Here is a 24,585-nt window from a genome sequence, read left to right as displayed (position 1 = left end):
CCAGTCTTGCACACAGCACACATTTGTGGCAGAGAAACTCTTTTCCATCTTTTGACTTCAAAGTTACGTCATACAAGTAGGAACTAAGAAATAAAGCAAAGATAAGGGAAACAAGCTCAACCCAGGCAATATCAACACAATGGAACTGTCTAAGAACAGCAGAAAACTAAAGAAAATCTTAAATCTTTATCATTTTTATAAGAGTAAAGATTGTTTTGATTTATGGTACATACAGTGCATTCAGAAAGTATTCAGACCCCTTTGTTTTTTCCACATTTTGTAACATTACAGCCTTATTTTAAAATGGATTAAATTCTTTTTTTTTATCATCAATTTACACACAATACCCCAGAATGAAGAAGCGAAAGCAGGTGTTTAGAAATTTTTGCAAAGTAATTAAAAATAAATAACTGAAATATCGCACTTACATAAGTATTCAGACCCCTTGCTATGACACTCAAAATTGAGGTTATGTTCATCCTGTTTCCATTGATTATCCTTGAGATGTTTCTACAACTTGACTGGAGTCCACCAGTGGTAAATTAAATTGATTGGGCATGATTTGGAAAGGCACACACCTGTCTATATAAGGTCCCACAGTTGACAGTGCATGTCAGAGCAAAAACCAAGCCATGAAGACAAAGGAATTGTCCGTAGACCTCCAAGACAGGATTGTGTCGAGGCACAAATCTGGGGAAGGGTATAAAACAATTTTTGCAGCATTACAGGTCCCGAAGAGCACAGTGGCCTCCGTTATTCTTAAACCAAAGAATTTTGGAACCACCAGTACGCTTCATAGAGCTGGCCGTCGGACCAAACTGAGTAAACGGGGAAGAAGGGCCTTGGTCAGGGAAGTGACCAAGAACCCGATGGTCACTCTGACAGAGCTCCAGAGTTGCATGTGCACTTTAACCACATGTGATTTTTTTCTATTACAAATCTCAAATTGTGGAGTATCGAGGCAAATAAATAAATGATGGGTCTTTGTCCCAAACATTATGGAAGGCACTGTAATAAAGCATTACAATTCAGTCAAAGTTATATGCTTCAATGTTACTGCACGAAGAGCACAGTAGTTAACCAGTGCTATCTTGTACAGTCAATTATGGCTAGTTTTATACACAATGGAATTGAAGGTTGGCAAGTTTTTGATAAAAGAGTCCTTGCAGACAGAACTTTCATCCCATTCGCATGGGAATCCATATCAAAAAGTTGGACTGGTGATTGTCTAAATTCTCTTTCCCATCCTGATCCGATACCTATGGTCTATGCAACATTTATTTAATTACTTTAAAGAGAGATCCACATTTAATGCTTCTAAACAATTTAAGTATTAAAAGGGGACAATTTTGGAAGTGAAAAGATCCAACAAACTTTACACTCTAAAAATGAGGTTCATTTCACGCGGGATGTACCACTGACTGCAACTCAGGAAGATGCATCAGTTCTAATACAGAAGTTGGAGACACAAGGAACAGCAGATGCTGCAATCTTGAGCAAATTGCAAAGTGCTGGAGGAACTCAATGCATCTGCTTGTCTGATGATGGACCTTGACCTGAAACATCGTCTGTTCGTTTCCTCCACAGATGCTGCCTGGCAGGCTGACTTCCTCCAGTACTTTATAGACAATAGACAATAGACAATAGGTGCAGGAGTAGGCCATTCAGCCCTTCGAGCCAGCACCGCCATTCAATGCGATCATGGCTGATCACTCTCAATCAGTACCCCGTTCCTGCCTTCTCCCCATACCCCCTCACTCCGCTATCCTTAAGAGCTCTATCCAGCTCTCTCTTGAAAGCATCCAACGAACTGGCCTCCACTGCCTTCTGAGGCAGATAATTCCACACCTTCACCACTCTCTGACTGAAAAAGTTCTTCCTCATCTCTGTTCTAAATGGCCTACCCCTTATTCTTAAACTGTGGCCTCTTGTTCTGGACTCCCCCAACATTGGGAACATGTTTCCTGCCTCTAATGTGTCCAATCCCCTAATTATCTTATACGTTTCAATAAGATCCCCCCTCATCCTTCTAAATTCCAGTGTATACAAGCCTAATTGCTCCAGCCTTTCAACATACGACAGTCCCGCCATTCCGGGAATTAACCTAGTGAACCTACGCTGCACGCCCTCAATAGCAAGAATATCCTTCCTCAAATTTGGAGACCAAAACTGCACACAGTACTCCAGGTGCGGTCTCACCAGGGCCCGGTACAAATGTAGAAGGACCTCTTTGCTCCTATACTCAACTCCTCTTGTTATGAAGGCCAACATTCCATTGGCTTTCTTCACTGCCTGCTGTACCTGCATGCTTCCTTTCAGTGACTGATGCACTAGGACACCCAGATCTCGTTGAACATCCCCTCTTCCTAACTTGACACCATTCAGATAATAATCTGCCTTTCTATTCTTACTTCCAAAGTGAATAACCTCACACTTATCTACATTAAACTGCATCTGCCATGTATCCGCCCACTCACACAACCTGTCCAAGTCACCCTGCAGCCTTATTGCATCTTCCTCACAATTCACACTACCCCCCAGCTTAGTATCATCTGCAAATTTGCTAATGGTACTTTTAATCCCTTCATCTAATTCATTAATGTATATCGTAAATAGCTGGGGTCCCAGCACCGAACCTTGCGGTACCCCATTGGTCACTGCCTGCCATTCCGAAAGGGACCCATTTATCCCCACTCTTTGCTTTCTGTCTGTCAACCAATTTTCTATCCGTCAGTACCCTACCCCCAATACCATGTGCTCTAATTTTGCCCACTAATCTCCTATGTGGGACCTTGTCGAAGGCTTTCTGAAAGTCGAGGTACACCACATCCACTGACTCTCCCCTGTCAATTTTCCTAGTTACATCCTCAAAAAATTCCAGTAGATTTGTCAAGCATGATTTCCCCTTCGTAAATCCATGCTGACTCGGAATGATCTTGTTACTGCAATTTCGTCTTTTATAATTGACTCCAGCATCTTCCCCACCACTGATGTCAGACTAACTGGTCTATAATTACCCGTTTTCTCTCTCCCTCCTTTCTTAAAAAGTGGGATAACATTTGCTATCCTCCAATCCACAGGAACTGATCCTGAATCTATAGAACATTGAAAAATGATCTCCAATGCTTCCACTATTTCTAGAGCCACCTCCTTAAGTACCCTGGGATGCAGACCATCAGGCCCTGGGGATTTATCAGCCTTCAGTCCCATCAGTCTACCCAAAACCATTTCCTGCCTAATGTGGATTTCCTTCAGTTCCTCCATCACCCTAGGTTCTCCGGCCCCTAGAACATTTGGGAAATTGTGTGTATCTTCCTCAGTAAACACAGATCCAAAGTAATGGTTTAACTCGTCTGCCATTTCTTTGTTCCCCATAATAAATTCCCCTGCTTCTGTCTTCATGGGACCCATATTTGCCTTGACTATTTTTTTCCTCTTCACGTACCTAAAAAAACTTTTGCTATCCTCCTTTATATTATTGGCTAGTTTACCCTCGTACCTCATTTTGTTTAAGAAATTAAGTTAGTTGATGCATCTCCACAGTTGCTTGGGAAAGTGCAATACAGGCAGTGGTTGTTGAAGTCAGACGACAGGGCCAGTGAGTGATGAAGGGAGCAACCTCTTCAAAATGCTGCAGAGAAAGGGAAGCTATGTGTGGTAATGGAATCTCATTACTTTGCTCTCTCGTATGCATTGGAACTTGTCAATGCATTTGTGATATTGGCATGGTTTTCTCAGGTTGACCTGCCAGGCATATCCTACAGGTCTATATCTCACAACTTTTACATTCCTTTGTGTTTTCACTCTCAAACAGCTCCCATTTCATTTCATTTAAGTTCTTTTGTTCAGATTTGCTCCTAGCAGATCCCATTAATCTCTTCATCTGGACAGCCTTGCTTACAATTCATCCCTGAGGCAACCTTGGCCTCGCCCACTGTCTTATCCAATGCCTCCCCAGATACAAGTCCAACTTTCTCTTTCCCACTTCCGACAAGAGGCGAGCTTACCTTGGATCCCACGTGATCTAACCTTCCAGACAAGCCTACCATGTGGGACCTTTTCAAAGGCCTTTCCAAATCCCATTTAGACACCATCCATTGCCCAACCCTCATCAATCCTCTTGGTCATCTCTTAAAAAGAAAACTTGCGATTTGTGAGTTACGATTTCCCACTTATGACAAACATTTTAACATTGTTTTCTTACATTTTGATTGTACCTACCACTTTTTCTGAGTGAACTTAAATTTGTTTCCACTTATTTTGTGCACAACTTTTATGTTCCAATTTTCCAATTTAACGCCATCTAGCCTGCAATATACAAGATGTGGAAGGTTATTAAGCATCAATTGACACTAGCCCCACCTCCCCGCATTTGACTGATAACCTTCTAAACCTATCCTATTCATATCATCATATCATCATATATATACAGCCAGAAACAGGCCTTTTCGGCCCACCAAGTCCGTGCCGCCCAGTGATCCCCGTACATTAACACTATCCTACACCCACTAGGGACAATTTTTACATTTACCCAGCCAATTAACCTACATACCTGTACGTCTTTGGAGTGTGGGAGGAAACCGAAGATCTCGGAGAAAACCCACGCAGGTCACGGGGAGAACATACAAACTCCTTACAGTGCAGCACCCGTAGTCAGGATCGAACCTGAGTCTCCGGCGCTGCATTCGCTGTAAAGCAGCAACTCTACCGCTGCGCTACCGTGCCGCATGTACTGTCAAAATGTCTTTTAAATGTAATGATAATACCTGGCTCAACTACCTCCTCTGGCAGCTCATAACATATACCCAACAACCATTTGGGTTCAAATATTACGCCCTCAGGTTGCTATTAAATCAATCCCCCCTCACCTTAAACCTGTCCTCTTGTTCTCGATTCCCTTCCAATGGACAAAAGACTCTGGGCATTTGCCCAATCTATTTCTCTCTTGATCTAGCAAACCTCTATAAGATCACCCCCTCATCCTCCTGTGGTCTAAGGAATAAAGTCCTCACCTTCTCAACTTCTCCCTATAGCTCAGGCCTTTGCAACTCCAAACTCCTATACATGGACTGATGTCGGCCAATGTGCCAAAAGCCCTCTGGACCATCTATGATGCCGCTTTCAAGGAACTCTGTACCTGCACTCTTTGATCCCACTGCTCTACAGCACTCCCCAGTGCCCTGCCATTCACTATGTACGACCCACCCTCGTTAGACTGCCCAAAATGCAACACCATGCATTTCTCTGTATTAAATTTCATCAGCCATTCCTCAGCTTACCTGCCCAACCGATCAAGATCCTGCTGCAATTTTTGACAACCATCTTCGCTATTTACAATACCACCTACTTTAGAGACATCTGCAAATTTGCAAATCATGCCTTGCACGTTCTCATCCAAATCATTGGCATAGATGACAAGCAGCAATGGACCCAGTACCAAACCCTGAGGCACACCACTAGTCACGGGCCTTGAGTCCTCTCTAGTTTCACACAGTGTCCTCGGATTTATATCATCAGGCCCAGGATATTTGTCTACCTTCATAAGTGTCAGAACCTTCAGCACCTCTTCGAACGTAACACTAACTGCCCTCAAGACACTTCCATTGACTGCCCCAAGTACCCTGGTCCTCATGTCCTCCTCCATGGAAAAACAGAGAAGAAATATTCATTGAGGACCTTGCCCTTCGCCTGCGGTTCCATGCAGAGTTGACCGCTTTGATTCACGAGGGGTCCCATTCTCTCTCTGGTTAGCCATTTTCCCTTTAGGCATTTATAAAATCTCTTGGGATTATCCTTAATATTGTCTAGGATAGTAGAGCTATCTCCTGCTGTCCCCTTTTTGCCCTCCTGATTTTCTTTATCAGCTTGCTCCTTAGGGATTTATTTTAACTGGACCAAAAGTGCTGGGAACAATGAAAGAAGAAAAAAAAGCCATTAGTTTAAAATATGCACCTCCGATAGGGTTTCCGCTCCATTCTTACCTTGCAGATAGACTAGTAAGACCAAGTTTCTTTGCTGTAGCCTGCAGCATTTTAACTGGATTAGCCTCTTCATTAAGCCCTTTATTCTTTTTGCTGGTTTTATTTTTGGACTTTGATTTCTGACTCTGCTGGTTTTCAAAAATAGCTGATGCAGATTTCCCTTTTAAATCTTCACAATATTTGAATTTCTGCATAGAGCTCTCCAATGTGGATATCAGTGGATCTTGATAAGTTTCTATTTTATCTGTGAATTGGATTTTTGGTTTGTAGCCGTCTGTTAGCAAGTCACAAGTGTCTGTATATATGAACTGCAAAATATAGGCAAACAAGTCGGCCTGAATCTTATCCAGAACGTACAAGTCACATCCCACTACATCCTTGTCTTGCAAATGGGCATCAGGGATCTCCACATGGTCTCCATCAGGGAAGAAAAGCTTTCGAAAGAAGTCGGATCGCATGGCCAGGATGTACTTATGACTGGGAAAAATTTGATTGCCAACCTGACACGTGACATCATGGATATTGTCAGTTTCACTGACTTCCCTGAGAAGTTTTCCTAAGTCTTCAGTAAAACTTGAAGATGACGCATTTGGAATTTCATAGAGGCTAAAAATAAATAAAACATTCCATGAAAGTGTAACGGTGCAAACAGAACACCAAACCCGGTGACACAGCAAGCCTTGGTGAAGACGGTTTTAGCAGAAGAAATAGGTAAATGTAATGGGCAGATATTGTTCAACATTAAGAGACGTGAATACATTTTGGTACAGAAGCTATAACGAAGAAAATGGAAGTTTCAATAAAATGGGCTAGGTGGTTATATGGACGTGTTAAAAAGGTGGACCATAGAAAGAAAGTGGGTCAGGACATTTTCTACAATTAAATATAAATGTACGGAAATGACACTTGGCACAATTCATATAATAATAATAATAATAATAATATATTTATTTTATATAGCGCCTTATCACATGCTCAAAGCGCTTTACAAATACAATTAACATAGAAACAAACAGACAAACTATCCTGACGGAAAAGCGGCGAATACTCAACGCCAGCGTCCTCTCACGTCAGGGTCCGGCAGCAGACATCAAAAAGCACAAGGCACACAGATACAATTTTTTACACAAAACAGCCATCACAGTGATTGCTCTAGGCATACCCTCACTGTGATGGAAGGCAACGTCTTATCTCCTCCTCATTCTTCTCCCGTGGTGCCACGAGGCGATCGAGGCTCCCAACCCCTTGAAGCCCCCACCGGGCGATGGAAAGTCCCAGGGCCGAGCCGAGCAGGCCGATGAAAGTCCTGAGCCCCCACCGGGCGATGGAAAGTGCTGCGGCCGGGCCACGCAGGGCGATGAAGGGCCTGCGGGCGGGTTGATCGTACCTCGCGCTTCGGGGCGGTCGAAGCTGCTACGGCTGGAGCTCCCAAAAGCCGGTCGCCAGCCAGGGACCTGCGAACTCCCGATGTTGCGGTCTGCAGGGCCCAACGGCCGAAGCCTCCGAGATGGTAAGTCCAGGCCCTGCGACCGGAGTCTTCGAGGTCGATCCCAGCTGGAGGCCGCCGACTCCATGATGTTAGGCCGTAGCGTGAACGGAGATACGACACGGTAAAGGTCGCATCTCCGTTGAGGAGGAGATTTAAAAAAGGTTTCCCCCAACCCCCCCACCACCCCCCTACATACACAGAATTAAAAATAAAACAAAACGTACATTTAACAACGACAATGACAAAAAAAAACACAGAAAAAAAACGGAGAGACTGCCGGTGAGCCACAGCTGCAGAACACAGCCACGCCCCTCTATCTTGGCACAATTCATATAGATTAGACATTAGGCCACATTTGGGCAGCTGAATGCGTTCAGGATAAACCAATTTGCAGGAATATTAAACGCGTGTAAATGGCACGGAAAATGCATCACAAAGACTTGAACAATTAGGATCTTTATCCCACAAGGGAGATTAAATAGGATAATCTTATTGATCATCAAAATTATGCCGTTTTGAGATAGGTTTCACTGATTGACAAGTTGATCACTAACTGAGGTGAAACAATGCATCCAAAGGCCACCTGTGCGATTATCCCTGTTACTATATTAAAAAAAGTAAGATTTACTTCCAAGTCTCCTACATAGTGTTTTTCATAATATAATAACCATATAACCATATAACAACTACAGCACGGAAACAGGCCCGTTCGGCCCTTCCAGTCCACGCCGACCACTCTCCCTGACCTAGTCTCATCTACCTGCACTCAGACCATAACCCTCTAATCCCCTCTTATCCATATACCTATCCAATTTACTCTTAAATAATAAAATCGAGCCAGCCTCCACCACTTCCACCGGAAGCCCATTCCATACAGCCACCACCCTCTGAGTAAAGAAGTTACCCCTCATGTTACCCCTAAACTTTTGTCCCTCAATTCTGAAGCTATGTCCCCTTGTTGGAATCTTCCCCACTCTCAAAGGGAAAAGCCTACCCACGTCAACTCTGTCCGTCCCTCTCAAAATTTTAAAAACCTCTATCAAGTCCCCCCTCAACCTTCTACGCTCCAAAGAATAAAGACCCAACCTGTTCAACCTCTCTCTGTAGCTTAAGTGCTGAAACCCAGGCAACATTCTAGTAAATCTCCTCTGTACCCTCTCCATTTTGTCGACATCTTTCCTATAATTTGGCGACCAGAACTGCACACCATACTCCAGATTCGGCCTCACCAATGCCCTGTACAATTTCAACATCACATCCCAACTTCTATACTCGATGCTCTGATTTATAAAGGCAAGCATACCAAATGCCTTCTTCACCACCCTATCCACATGAGATTCCACCTTCAGGGAACAATGCACAGTTATTCCCAGATCCCTCTGTTCCACTGCATTCCTCAATTCCCTACCATTTACCCTGTACGTCCTATTTTGATTTGTCCTACCAAAATGCAGCACCTCACACTTATCAGCATTAAACTCCATCTGCCATCTTTCAGCCCACCCTTCCAAAAGGCCCAAGTCTCTCTGTAGACTTTGAAACTCTACTTCATTACTAACTACACCACCTATCTTAGTATCATCTGCATATTTACTAATCCAATTTGCCACACCATCATCCAGATCATTAATGTAAATGACAAACAACAGTGGACCCAACACAGATCCCTGGGGCACTCCACTAGACACTGGCCTCCAACCTGACATACAATTGTCAACCATTACCCTCTGGTATCTCCCATTCAGCCATTGTTGAATCCATCTTGCAACCTCACTATTAATACCCAACGATTTAACCTTCTTAATCAACCTTCCATGTCGAACCTTGTCAAATGCCTTACTGAAGTCCATATAGACAACATCCACAGCCTTGCCCTTATCAATTTCCCTGGTAACCTCTTCAAAAAATTCAAGAAGATTAGTCAAACATGACCTTCCAGGCACAAATCCATGTTGACTGTTTCTAATCAGGCCTTGTTTGTCCAAATAATTATATATATTGTCCCTAAGTATCTTTTCCATTAATTTTCCCACCACAGACGTCAAACTAATAGGTTTGATAAGCTAATAGGATATGATAAGCTTTGGATATCATATCCTCTCCCAGAGGTCATAAGTTTAAGGTGAAGGGGGAAGATTTAATGGGAACCCGAGGGGTAAATTTTTTTTTACACAAAGGGTGGTGGGTGCATTGAACAACCTGGCGGAGGAGGTAGTTAAGACAGGTTTAGTTTAGTTTAGAGTTACTATCACAACGTTTTTAAAAAACATTTGGACAGGTACATAGATCGGATAGGTTAGAGGGATATGGGCCAAAAGTGGGCAGGTGAGACAAGTGTAGATGGGGCATGTTGGGCGGAGTGGGCAAGTTGGGCCATAGGGCCTGTTTCTACGCTGCAGGACTCTATGACTCTATCTCAAATCATTTACAAGATATTATGTAATTTTTAAACATGGTAATTGTTATAATGCAATTAACTTAGCAGCACATAAATACATAACAAATAAACCATTGATTCAATTTGTAAATTCTGAGGAAGATCTCAAAAAACTGGCATAAGATAGATAATGTCTACCCAACAGGATGGAAGACAGTCTTGGTTTAACACCTCAGCTGGGAGACATCACCTCATTGTATTGCTCTGGAAATCTAAATCTGGATTTGTGCACAAAACACTGGAGAGATTCCAGTACTAACAATTAACCCAATTGTTTATGTAGTGGAAAATCAAATCTTATAATTATTGCATTTCCAACTAAATCCAAAGATATCAGAAGGTGTAATGCTACATCTAGTGAGGCATTTTAGAAAGCAAAACAATACAAATCTTGAAGACATGGCTCACAAATGAGAGGAATTCTGCTTTTGCCTGAAGCAACAATTTCTCTGTAGCAAGCTTTTAACATTTTAGTCCAAATAAAATTCTAGATAATTGTATAGGTTTCTGCATATCTCAGATCCCTGTTTTCACTTTCCATTTCTTTGTACGTGCACCTAGCCTGCTAATTCATTACCAAAAACAATCCCCCTTTGATTCTGTCTTCTGCTTCTCTCGTTCCCCTGTACAGATCCTATCTCAGCTGCTGAAATTCCTGAAATCACTTTTTGTTCATAAGTCAATTTAAATCTAGTCCTTAATGCAGGATAATATCTGTCACTCTTCCTAACAGGTAAAGTATGTTTCATTTATTACATTGCTTAATTTCCAACAAAGTAATAAAACAGTTACATGTTAAATAAAAGTTAAAATAAATCAAGAAATAAAACAAAGCCAATAACATTATATAACTGGGAGATCCTATGCAGCAAAACCTCAATAATCCAGGACTTGTGGTACTCGTTTCCAGACCATTTAAGACTCCAATTAAGGCTCAAACACACGTATTTCACTATTTTATAGTACATAATACTTTTTCAGCAAACCAAGAGAGTTTAATGGGGGCAAGAAATGGCATTTGGTGAATTTCAGCCTGCGTTTAACCTCTGCCCTGGTGTCTACTCCAGCTACACATTCACTTAACACTTTGTTTTTTGTACAACTGAATGATTGTTTCAATAATTGATTGTATCATTGTTATCAGAGTTTCATTCCATTTATATCTCAATAAATATGTGCACGTATCGTTGTCATACAGCATAGGGGACCATCATTGACACCCTACGACATCTATGACACACTATGACCACAGTAATCTCACGATTGATGGGTCAGCAGTGAAGAAATGTAGTCCTGGATTAAACCAAGATTAAGTGTTGATGGAGCTGCACTCATCCAGGCAAGTGGTGAATAGTTGACACTTGAAATCATAACTTTCAGTACAGGTGTCTGAGGTTATGGGGAGAAGGCAGGAGAATGGGGTTAGGAGGGAGATAGATCAGCTATGATTGAATGGCAGAGTAGACTTGATGGGCCAAATGGCCTAATTCTACTCCTATTCCTTATGACCTTATGATATTATGACGATAACGTAGCTTATAATAGTTGAGCCGAGAATACAGTCCAGAGGAATTTGGGAGGTAATGCAAGGGAGGAGGGTAGGCGAGGTAAAGATGATTGACCTCTAACAATAACCATCAAGTTCCTTTACACTATGTATGATGGTCAGCTGTGAACCTTCCCCATTTTAAATTAACTTCAGTTGAATAACACTCCTTTACAACGCTGTACGACAACAATATACGTACATACATATAAGCCTTCCTTTGTCCCGCCCCCCTGACATCAGTCTGAAGAAGGGTCTTGACCCGAAACGTCACCCATTCCTTCTCTCCTGAGATGCTGCCTTACTCCAGCTGCTGTTACTCCAGCATTTTGTGAATAAATACATATTTATTGAGATATAAATGAAGTGAAACTGATGACAATACAATTATTCAATCAAATGTTGCTTATATCTAACCCAGAATCTAATCCTTGACAATAAATGGACTGTGATTTTAATGAAGCCAATAGAGTGATCTTTGCACAATTGAAAATGAGCATTAGTGATACAGTTCTGCCCGTGTCATTTAAAGTGTTCTTTCATCACTTTGACGCTGGTTAAAAGTGGACTAAGATGGACACAAAAGCTTGAGTAACCTAGCAGGACAGGCAGCATCTCTGGAGAGAAGGAATGGGTGACGTTTTGGGTCGAGACCCTTCTTCAGACTAGTCAGGGGGAAATGGAAATGAGATATATAGACGATGATGTAGAGAAATAAAGGACAATGAATGAAAGATATTTGTTAAAAGTTACAATGATAAAGGAAACAGGCCATTGTTTGTTGGGTGAAAACAAGAAGCTAGTGTGACTTGGGTGGGGGAAGGAATGGAGGGAGAGGGAATGCCGGGGTTACTTGAAGTTAGACCATACCACTGGGCTGTTAGCTGCTAACTGGGGCGACACCAAGTCTGGTCTACATCTTTTATTGGGGTATAAAATAATGTGAAGCGATTGAGGCAGTTGAAAACACTTCATGGCAAATAATTAACTCCTGTTCCTATATGACATAATGTCCTGCCACACCATATCTGCTATTTTATATTTCTTGGGATTTTGAGAAATGTAATTAATTTTGAAGAAAATATCCTTTCAGCGCGTAATAATATCACCTAAGCGGAAAGTCGATATTTAGAATGTTTACAATTTAATTAGCCATGAGATAGCAAAAGTAACACAAACAGAAGGGCATAGCTTTAAGGTGAGAGGGGCATAGTTTAAAGGGGCAATTTTTTTAAATATAGAGGGTTCTGGAACGCGCTGCCAGGTTTGGGTGGTGGAGGCAGAAACAATAGTGGCATTTAAGAGCCCTTTCAAAAGGCATATAGATATGCAGGGATATAGATTATGTGCAGATAGAAAAGAGATGGTCTTAGCATCATTGTGGGCCGAAGGGGCTGTTTTTGTGTTGTACTGTTCTATATTCTATTTTCAAAGTAGTTTCCTTCTCTTATGTCATTTGTCTTGCTGCAAGTTAGGCTTGGACACTGCACAAAGTAAATAAAGTTACCTAGTTTTAGGATCAGACTGCAAAATAGCAAAGTTGCGCCCATTTGAATCACTTGCAACGGAAACAGCACGATGAACGCAAGGTAGTTTCTCGAGTTTGATCCTTTCATACAAGTTGTTGCTCAATTCCGTAGTGTTAATCACTTGATCCATAGGATTCTGCAGAATGCAGGACAATTCATCTAATAAAAAGGAAAATAAATTCAAGCAATATTACACATTTTAATCAAGTAAGGCTAACAATCCAAATGGGAGATAATTAGACATTACACAGACTGCTCCTGCATTGAAAATAACAATTTATGAGAACTGTATCAGCAAATTTTACCAAGGCATTGCAGCAATTATATTTTGATGTATGAAAACCAGGAATATTATTTTTGATGCCAGTAATATTTTATTTTTAAACATCTCTCCACATTGCACTTTAACTCCTCAAGTGACAGATTATAGTAATTCAAGTACCAAAACAAACTGTGACGGGTCTCCTATCAATTTCTGAAGACTTGCGTCATGAATGGCAAACTTAAAATAGGTCATCCAAGTCAAAGATTAATAGTTTAAACAAATAAACAACTTCTCCTTAATTCTTCCCATCTCCGAGCACCAAAGAAGATAGGTCATTTGATAGAGGTCATTAGCGTGAAACATCAATACAGATTCCCATGGATGCAGCCCAACTTGCTGAACATCTCCAGAGTGTACTCCAGAGATTACCACCGGGTGGCGCCAGCAATGCCTGCCTCGCCAACAGTCTGTCTGTCCCTTCCTTCCTTGTTGTTTTTTAAGTATGTGTTAAATGTATGTTTTTAGTTTTCTTTACCTTCTTTTATGTGGGTGGTGGGGGAGGGATGGGGAAAACATTTTTAGATCTCTTACCTCGATGGAGATGTGATTTTTTGCCATATCGTATCCCCGGTCTAACACCGAGGAGGTGGAGGCCTTTGCTGGAGACCGACTTTGGGAGCTCCAACCGCGGAAGCCTGCGGGACAACATCATGGAGCTCGCAATCCCTGTCGGGGATCGACCTTCGGGCTCCTATCGCGGGAGCCTGCGGACTTTAACATCATGGAGCTCGCGGTCTCTGGTTAGAGACCGACTTCGGGAGCTCCAAGCCACAGGAGCTTCGATCGCCCCGACGCGGGGGCTTCGATCGCCCCGACACAGGGGCTTCGACCTCCAGCTGCGGAAGCTTCAATCGCCCCGACTGCGGATGGTTCAACTGCCCCGACCACGGAAGAAAAATGAGGGAAGAGGATTAAACTTTATTGCCTTCCATCACAGTGAGGAAGGTGGGGAATCCGCTGGGGTGGGTGTTTATGTTAACATTTTTGGTTTTGTGTTTCTTGTTGCTTTTCTTTAGTATGGATGTATGGTAATACGATTATCACTGTACCTTAATTGGTATATGTGACAATAAAAGATCTTTGAAACCTTACTCTATTTCAGACGTCCAGCAGTTTTTGACTTTCAAAGAAAAATATTTTAATTGCCATGACCACCTGTGTAATCAGCCAATTGTGAAGAAAAATATCTTTTTTTTTAATGTAAATGCAAAGTTGTGCATTTAAAGTTGTACACATAATTCTGAAGTTTCTGAAGTACATAATCAATTCACATTGAATAAGCGCCGTTAGTTTAGATGAAGCATACTAGTTACTCATTCAGAAGCATCTAAACAAACATTTGAAGGAGGCAAATTCCCTGGTTGCACCACTAGATGGACCTAGAAGTGAGCTGGATGATGGCACAGGCAATATGGATTTGTGTTGAATTAGATATATTAACAAAGGAACTGGCTGCTGCACTACCTGACTGGCAGACCTATCATATAGAACTGGTCAAGACATTTCCTCCACCTCTGACCCTCAACACTGGGCTCCTCGGGGATGTGTGTTCATTCCCCTGTTCTACTCCCTCCACACCCACGACTGTGTGACCAAGTATAACACCAACTCAATTTCTAAGTTCGCTGACGACACCACTGTCGTCAGTCAGATCAACAATAACGAAGAGATGAAGTACAGAAAGGAGATTAAGAACTTTGTGTCATGGTGCCAGAACAACCTAGCTCTTAACTTCTTCAAGACGAAGGAGTTGGTTGTTCAGCTATTGAATGGGGAGGAGATTGAAACCAAATCTTCATCAATGGCGCTGCTGTAGAGACCTTCCAGTTCCTTGGGATCTCATATCACCAGCAACCTACTCTGGACCTCACACAGTTGTGATCAAGAAATTTACTTCCCTAATGCATCTGAAAGGATCTGGCATGTCCACAGGATTCTCTTGAACCTCCACAGATGCACTATAGAAAATATTTTGACAGGATGCATCTCTGCCTGGTATAGCAAGCGCTCTACTCTTGACGACCTGAACCTGCAGAGCGTGATGAACCCTGCCCGGTCCATCACCGGCTCATCACTTTCTTCTGTCTAGTCCATCTTCACGGTGCATTGTATCATGAAGTCTGGAAATATCATCAAGTATGTCTACCACCCTGGCCAATCCCAATCTCCCCCTTCTACCTTCTGGAAGAAGATACAAGAGCTTGAAAGCCCAAATTTCCAGACTCAAGAATAGCTTCTTCCACAAGAAACTCCATACTCCAAACCAGTCATCTTCAAGGAGGTGCTGTCAAATATTTTCCTGTTAACTATGAATTTTTGTTTATATCTGGAGAACCATACTTGGCCCATTTAAAGATACTATTACTTAAGCAGTTAAGCTTAACTACCCCATACTGAAGCTCAAATTTAACAAAAATCAGAACATTAAATATTAACCTGATTATTCCAAGGCAGAATCAGATGCAAGAGCTCAGCAGGGTAAAATTTCTTGCTACAAATTTAAGCACAAAATGTCCTTGATAATTTGGCTGTTAAAATTAATGGATGGAAACAAAATCACAAGCAGCTTATGACTGAACCTACAATGAGCTATTACAACTGCCAATTTTTGCATTCAGGCACTGGAAAGGAAAACCTGCCTTAAGCCAACATTCCAATTTTGGCTTCAATAGGTTGATTTCAGCCTTCTTTCAGAAAATGAAATGCGCTGTTGATATCCACACATTTAAAATGCCCAGAGTTAGATAAGGATTGTTTTGTTTTAGGGAGAATAGGCTGGAAAAATGGCATGGGTAAAAGGCAAAAATTAGAAGAAAGTTATTCATGTTTAACTTTTTCAGACAGAATTTTATATTTAAAGATTATCAATCATAGATACCGTTAAAGGAAACATACCACAAGTATAGCTCAAATTAATTGCTGGAGCATTGAAGCTAGAATAAACTTGTCAAAAGCATCTTTAGTTTAGTTTGGTTTAGAGATACAGCGCAGAAACAGGCCCTTCGGCCCACCGAGTCCATGACAACCAATGATCCCCGCACATTAACACCATCCTACACACACTAGGGACAATTTGCAATTATGCCATGCCAATTAACCTACAAACCTGTATGCCTTTGGAGTGAGGGAGGAAACCGGAGATCCTAGAGAAAACCCAAGCAGGTCACGGAGAGAACGTACAAACTCCGTATGGACAAGCACCCGTAGTCAGGATCGAACCTGGGACTCTGGCACTGTAAGGCAGTGACTCTACCGCTGCGCCACGGTGCTGCCCATCTCAACTAATTGTTTTGCAACATTAAACTTTAATCCATCTATATTATTTCAAACAAGAATGAAATGCTTACCTTTCTTTTCTAAATTCTTTTTTTCTGATTCAGTCCAGCTTCCCGTAAACCCATCCCCATCTTGTGTTACAAAAATCATTCCATTCTTGTTCAAAGCAATATCCGACATGAAAACCTGTCGCCCATATGCCCAACGACACTGTTTAGTCAAGCAGTTTGTTGATCTCCAACAAAAAATCTAATAAGGGCACAAGGAGAGCAATTTAATTAAATATCTTACTATAAATAATATTTCTCCAAGTGAAACCTCCTCCTGTATATTCAAAAGACGAGAAACAACACAGCTGTAAAAACAATGAATTGGAAATAATACATTCGGTCAGATTTGTGCAATAGTCTGTATCCATGAATTTAACTTTATTTAATTTTTTTTTAAATCTAGTCAATTTATCATGCTTGACAAGGCCAGGAAAAGAGGGAAATAAGCTTCCTATCCCTTTTGTTTTGCACAATTCGATCAATGATCTAGATAACTGTCCCACAGAAGCAAGCTGCAGTAAAACTCCTAATCATGCACATATTGCTAGTCCAGGACAGCCAGATTTTCCAGGCTACTGAATGCTGTTCATATTAATTCTCCAAATTGTTTTAAAACACTTTAAAAGTATGGTACACCGCAGAAAGATAAATGTTGCAGTGAACCCGGTATGTTTCACGGTCACAGGGACACTAATGATTATGAGCAGGGTCATAGTGAGGGTTATTATTTCAATACGAAGACAAATAGGATATTGTTTTAAATGGAAAGAACTGCTAAATGTTAGTGTACAGACAAACCGAGCTGCGTTTGTGCATGAAACACAACATTTTCACTTGCAGGTTAATATTTACATTCAAACCTATCAGATACTCTTAAAAGACAAAACTATGACAGAACATTCATCCTCTGGGCAGTGTCCTAGACTCAACCACCATCACCATGACCTTCTCTCCATTATAAAATAAGAAGCAGGATCGCCTGAAGATAACTGCTCAATGTTTAATTCTTCAGACAATGAAAACATCCATCCTTACATGCAGAAAATAATGGACAATATTCAAGCACAGACATTATAATTTAGAGAGAGATATAGCATGGAAACAGACCATTCGGCTCACAGAGTCCACGTCGACAGACCCGCGCGTCTTTGGAATCTGTGAGGAAACTCACATGGTCACAGGGAGAATGTGCAAACTCCACACAGACAGCACCCGACTTCAGGATCCAACCTGGGTCTCTGGTGCTGTGAGGCAGCGGTGTTTTACCAGCTGAGCCACACTGCTGCCCTTAAACAGCAACTACACATGTGCAGGGCATTGACCGTCTCCAATTGGAGATTCTGACCAATTCCTAATGTAGCCTGGCATATATCTTGGGAAAGGTTAAATTATCAAAGTAGTAATTCAGAGGCCTAAATTAAAACCCAGAGCACCAGCTGTGGAATTTAAATTAATTAATTATATAATGGTAAATAGAAAACTATTGAATTGGCCCATATGGTTCACAAATCCTCTTCTGGTGAAGAAATATGTCATCTCCACCCATTGACCTAAATGCAACTCGTGGCACAAATTCAATAGGACAAATCTCCTCTTCCAAGCAATAACAATTCTATTAATCTCTGAACATTCAAAAATATTACCATACCAAAACCCATCCTACAGGGATGTAATGCTGAGGCTTTATAAAACACTGGTCAGATCATATTTGGAGTATTGTGTGCGGTTTTGGGCCCCATATCTGAGGAAGGATGTGCTGCCATTGGAGAGGGTCCAGGGGAGGTTTACGAGAATGATCCCAGGAATGATTGGGTTAACATATGATGAGTGTTTGACGGCACTGGGCCTGTACTCGCTAAATTTTAGAAGGATGGGGGGGAACCTCATTGAAACTTACCAAATAGTGAAAGAACTGGATAGCGTGGATGTGGAGCGGATATTTCCACTAGTGAGAGAGTCTAGGACCAGAGGCCATAGCCTCAGAATCAAAGGACGTGCCTTTCGAAATGAGATGAGGAAGAATTTCTTTAGTCAGAGGGTGGTGAATCTGTGGAATTCATTGTCGCAGAAGGCTGTGGATATTTTTAAGGCGGAGATTGACAGATTCTTGATTAGTAAGGGTGTCAGGGGTTATGGGGAGAAGGCAGGAGAATGGGGTTGAGAGGGAAAAGTAGATCAGCCAAGATTAAATGGTGAAGTAGACTCAATGGGCCAAATGGCTTATTTCTGCTCCTCTTACTTATGATCATCCATTGCCATTTTGAAGATCAGGGTTAACCGGACACTTAACTGTACCATCCACGCAAATACTGTAGCCATAACAACAGGTCAGAAGTTACTATATTTTGCGAGTGATTTGCCTTTTGACTCCTCACATCCTTCCCAACATTTTCAAGACCAATCCAGAAGTGGATGTGAAGGAATAGTCCTAGCTTCCCTGGATAAAGCAGTGCAGTTGACAAGCAATCCATCCACCAAAAAGGCACATGCTGAATGTTATAATTAGGGAGAATGTTATAAGTTAGAGTTAGAGTCAGCTCTTAGGGCTAAAGGAATATAGGGATATGGGGAAAAAGCAGGTACAGGGTGCCATGATCATATTGAATGGCTCGAAGGGTTGAATGGCCTACTCCTGCGCCTATTTTTCTATGTTTCTATACTGATTGGAGTATGTACATTAGCAACAATATGTACTTCTTATCATCATATCATATATATACAGCCGGAAACAGGCTGTAAACTTTTCGGCCCACCAAGTCCGTGCCGCCCAGTGATCCCCGCACATTAACACTATCCTACACCCACTAGGGACAATTTTTTAAAAACATTTACCCAGCCAATTAACCTACATACCTGTACGTCTTTGGAGTGTGGGAGGAAACCGAAGATCTCGGAGAAAACCCACGCAGGTCACGGGGAGAACGTACAAACTCCTTACAGTGCAGCACCCGTAGTCAGGATCGAACCTGAGTGTCCGGCGCTGCATTCGCTGTAAAGCAGCAACTCTACCGCTGCGCTACCGTGCCGCCCATGTTCTTACATGTTGTGGTGCAGTGGTATGACAGGACTTCCTTGACATCATCCATCAAACCAAAAATCACCATCACCCCGAAGGTCCACAGCATGGAAATGCCACTATCTGTAAATTGCCCTCAAAATTGGACATTGGCCAAATGTGGAAATATGTCACCAGAGATACTGGGTCAAAATCCTGGAAACCAAATAGCATGGCAAGTGTAGTTTCACTATAAACTGAAGTTATTCAAGAAGGTGACTCGGAGCTACAATCTCAAAGGCTTCTAGGACATCAATAATTATTGTTTTTGTCCAAGTCATCCAGAAATTGATAGTTTATCAGCAAGCTCAATCTGCACCTTGAGCAGAACTCACTGCTCCTGTTACATGCAATCTTCTTGAGTTAAACCTCCAGGTTTTAGTACCTTTAGGAAGTACACATTTTGGTAAGCAACGAGAATCTGAATTCTATAAAATAAGATTTTTAAACAAGTATGCCTTATTACCACATCATATGCGAGCAAATGTTATCATCCTATCATAACATTTTTAGTGCAAACTATTTTTTTCTTGCAGAATTACATGTATGTTGATTAAAAAGACTTCAGGAACTGGAACGAGTCATGGTTGAATATATGTTAAAAAATAAAGTCAAAGCATTTGCAATTTGTCAATGAAAATAGATTTCAGACCAGTGACTGAAGTTGACTCCTGTTACAGATAATTCTGCTATAACATAACAGTTAGGTTCCTGCGAAAGCTAGTGTTGTACGAAATCATGTTATAAAAATAATTGTGTCAATGAAGAAAAGGATTTATGGGCTAAAGAGCTTCAGACTTGCAATAAAAATGGGGTTTTTTCTCCTCCCGACAGGATTAAAGGTATTTTGTTAAGAGCTACAATTTAGTTTTTGGTGATGCATGTTAAAAATACTAAAAATGTTTGTTATAGTGTTTAATAGAATACCATTGCACAAGCATCATCAGATGGAATTACATATTGATTTCGATGGCTATCTGTGGTGAAACTGACAGTGTTCTTAAGACAGTGGTGTCTGATTACCACAGGAAGATTACATGGAAGCAATTTTATTCCCTAGGCTGTTTTTTCCAAGATAGTTTGGAAATTGACAAACCAAAAACAAGCCAATTTTTAAGTGGTTCTCTGGTTCCCCTTTGAAATCGCTTTATGACCAATTCAACCCACGTAATATCAATAGTTTTATAACAAACAAGCGCTGCAGCAGATTGCTTAGAGAGCTGAAATTCAGATTTGTGCTTAGTAAAATGGATGCATGGAACAATTCATCCAGCAGAATCAAAACATTAGTCACTGTGTGAAATGGGCTTAATTTCATAAAAATTAGTTTCCATCAATAACAAAGTGGCACAAAAGCACTTTACAGTAAACCCACGTTATTCCAGGCCTCTCTATAATGGATTTTGGTTATAGCGGACGGACCGACCGACCTTTCTGCCAGTCCGGGCTGCCGACACCACCCCCGGCCCACATCATCTGCCTGGCCACTTTCAGGCCGGGCTGCCAACGCCATCTACAGCCCGCACCACCTCCCTGGCCGCTTCCACTATCTATACAATGATACTGTTTTACTCGGTAGTCCCTCTCTTGATTATTGCGAACAATCAGCTGTAGTGACACCATTCTCCTCCCTGCCCCCATGTTCCTTTATAACGAGGGTTTACTGTATTTTGTTAAGATTCTTTGTACTAAGAATTTTACTAAGATCACCATCTCTGCTGACATTAACCCAAGGGAAAGAAACACTATTTTAATCCATTAACTATGATGCATTGAATGCAGAGTAGGATCTCCAATGTGAAATTTCCCTCATTTTATTGCGAGCTCGACTATTAAACCTGTGGCTGGCACTTAGCTAGTCTCATTTTTGTTAGAGAGCTGAGCACAGCAGGTAGCTTGTGTTCTTGGTAATTGCCCATTTGCTTATATTGATGAGTTGCTAAGTGTACAATATTTCTTCTAGTACTCCATTAGGCTGCCTTCACCTTCATGGTCTGTAATAAGATCTATCTGCCCTTCAGATGCGTCTTGACAGAGCAATTCCCACGATCATTGCAAAATAAAGCTTTATAATAATCTTGAAATTGTCCTGTTCTACGCTGAAAGATTTTAAATTTCTCGTTCAAAATTTTATTTAGCTAATTTTACATTCACGCGGGTGGGCCAAAGGTGGGTTGAAGTAGGTAATTATAGAGTTTAAATATTACTACCACCGTAATATTTTTAAACTACTACAATCACTGGTGCAATTTCCACCTTTTGCGTGCTGGCATTAAACATTGCCTAAGTACCACATGCAATGAAGAGAACCTGAGGCAGCAATATTATAAAGTTGTACCAATAAAATGTATTGAATTTTTTCAAAAAGACAATAATTAGTGAATCTAGCCTTTCCTTTTAAGCCTCCCAATAGGTATTTTATTTAATTTGGAATCTAATAACCTTGTTTCCTATTGACTCACAAGATTTCAATTGGCATTTTTAAAACTTATTACAGTTTTGTATTTCAGCTCAGTGCGATATTCTGGGCATCATCGATATGTACATATAAAGAGCATGTGACATTGAAAAACATCCCCAAACACATCACAAAAGGGAAAACAAATTTAAGCCAAAGTTTAGATTAGAGATACAGCATGGAAACAGACCCTTCGGCCCAGAGTCCACACCAGCCATCGATCATCTATTCACACTAGTTCTATGTTATCCCATTTTCTCATCCACTCCCTACACACTAGAGCCCAATTAAGGTAATCTCAGTTCAGTTCTTGCTATTCTTGCTATTGAGGGCGTACAGCGTAGGTTTACTAGGTTAATTCCCGGAATGGCGGGACTATCATATGTTGAAAGACTGGAGCGACTAGGCTTGTATACACTGGAATTTAGAAGGATGAGAGGAGATCCTATCGCAACGTATAAGATTATTAAGGGGTTGGACATGTTAGAGACAGGAAACATGCTCCCATTGTTGGGGGAGTCTAGAACAAGGAGCCACAGTTTAAGAATGAGGGGTAGGCCATTTAGAACTGAGATGAGGAAAAACTCAGAGTTGTGAATCTGTGGAATTCTCTGCCTCAGAAGGCAGTGGAGGCCAATTCACTGAATGCATTCAAGAGAGAGCTAGATAGAGCTCTTAAGGATAGCGGAGTCAGGGGGTACGGGGAGAAGGCAGGAACGGGGTACTGATTGAGAATGATCAGCCATGATCACAGTGAATGGCGGTGCTGGCTCGAAGGGCCAAATGGCCTCCTCCTGCACCTATTGTCTATTGTCAGTTCAATTTAGTTTATTGTAACGTGTACCGTGGTAAAGTGAAAAACTTTTTTTGTTAATCTGCACGTCTTTGGGATGTGGGAGGGAAACCAGAGCACTGAGGAGAAACACATGCAATCACAGGGAGAACGTGCTAACTCCACATATTCAGCGCCAGACACCAGAATCGAACATGGGTTTCTGGTGCTATGAGGCAGCAGCTCTACCAGCTGCACCACTATGCCACACTGTTACAACATGAAGAATGACCAAAGGAGAGAAATAAGTGGATAAGCTGTGATGTTATACAAGGAGTACAAGAGCAAGTACAAGGCTGTTAAAGGCACCACTCACCTTGGTGGTGACTGGTGAAAGGGAAGAGAGTTTTATTGCAACAATGAAATGTTTAAAATTAGAGGCACAGAAAATAACATACAATAGCAAGAACAGGAGCACTAGTGCTGATCAGGATTCAAATTCAAGGCCCAGATGAGTGGTCAAGTTGTAAAGTGTGGAGTCTGCAACAGTTCTGAGGGCATTCAATCTGAAAACAAAGGTCCTAAAAGAGTTGATAGGCTGAAACAATAAAATGAAAGCAGCCTTTCTTAATCTTTAATGAAACTAAAAGACACTAAGATTTTTGCTTTTCTTAGACGGTCTAGTGTGGAACATCAACCGACTTCCATTCCACTGGAACACCCCTTGCAGAATCCAACGTGAATCTAAAGACTGGGCAGCAAGGCCCAGGACTTACACATTTACAAGCGAGTCCCAACGACAACTGAAAGCAGAAAACTATTGACATCATCTAGCAAAATGCAGGCCATAACATTTGAAAAACAAACAGTTGCGTGATTAAAACGGCTCATGAATGCTCGGGCCACTAGATGGCATCTGTGACATAAATTCAGCCAAAAAAGTTATTTGAACCCACCCTCCTATCTGCACTGTAAAGCTGCATCATGACTTCCTGACTCTTATATTCAATGCCTTGACCAATGCCGGCAAGCATCAAATCTATTTCCAAGATGCTGAACCAAACATATTTTTAAATTGAAGTTATTTATGATTACAAAAGATGCAGGTATACATGACAATATCTTTACATCAAATTGGCTAAACTACTCTGTCAGCAAACATGATTGCCACCAAACTGTTTTATGTACTGGTTTTACATGGGCATGACAACAACAACAACAACCCCAACAACAAGATAAACCAACTTATGTTGGGGAAGTTAATTTATATTCTTGATTAGCACGGGTGTCTGAGGTTATGAGGAGAAGGCAGGAGAACGGGGTTAGGAGGGAGAGATAGATCAGCAATGAATGAATGGCGGAGTAGACTTGATGGGCCGAATGGCCTAATTCTACTCCTATCTCTTAAGATCATATGATATTCCAAATTATATAAAATAGAGTATTCCACTGGTGACATGGGTGAAAGGCTGATATCACAACAGGCTTAAAATGTGGTGATCAAAATCAGTAAAATGCCAATTTTCTGACAAATCCCAAGCCGAGCCTCCAATTGCCAACGCCCCAGAAATTGTTCCTACAGCAACAACTAAAGGTGAAAAATGTGAATTCTGGCCATTAGCAAACATCCCATCATATTCTGGAGTTTAGGGAGGAAAAAACCCCAG

The 24,585-nt window shown here is 41.4% G+C and overlaps 1 protein-coding gene across 2 annotated transcripts in view; it reads right to left on the bottom strand.

The window, feature by feature from the left end:
* The window catches only part of ibtk (inhibitor of Bruton agammaglobulinemia tyrosine kinase), a 121,222-nt gene that overhangs the window by 50,696 nt on the left and 45,941 nt on the right, over positions 1 to 24,585 (bottom strand). Inside the window, exons 10-14 of one of the 2 annotated variants that reach the window (XM_078399822.1) lie at positions 16,655 to 16,832; positions 12,961 to 13,141; positions 5,982 to 6,587; positions 4,222 to 4,308; positions 1 to 83 (exon numbers count right to left, since the gene is read on the bottom strand). In XM_078399822.1, the coding sequence (XP_078255948.1) occupies positions 1 to 83; positions 4,222 to 4,308; positions 5,982 to 6,587; positions 12,961 to 13,141; positions 16,655 to 16,832 (1,135 nt within the window). The remainder of the gene's footprint in view (positions 84 to 4,221; positions 4,309 to 5,981; positions 6,588 to 12,960; positions 13,142 to 16,654; positions 16,833 to 24,585) is intronic. The other variant, XM_078399824.1, reaches the window with a different exon arrangement.

The sequence above is a fragment of the Rhinoraja longicauda genome, chromosome 5 (assembly GCF_053455715.1).
Source record: "Rhinoraja longicauda isolate Sanriku21f chromosome 5, sRhiLon1.1, whole genome shotgun sequence".
Lineage (NCBI taxonomy): Eukaryota > Metazoa > Chordata > Chondrichthyes > Rajiformes > Arhynchobatidae > Rhinoraja > Rhinoraja longicauda.
Note: the sequence above shows the minus strand (reverse complement) of the source record. Positions and strands in the feature narration are given on the sequence as shown.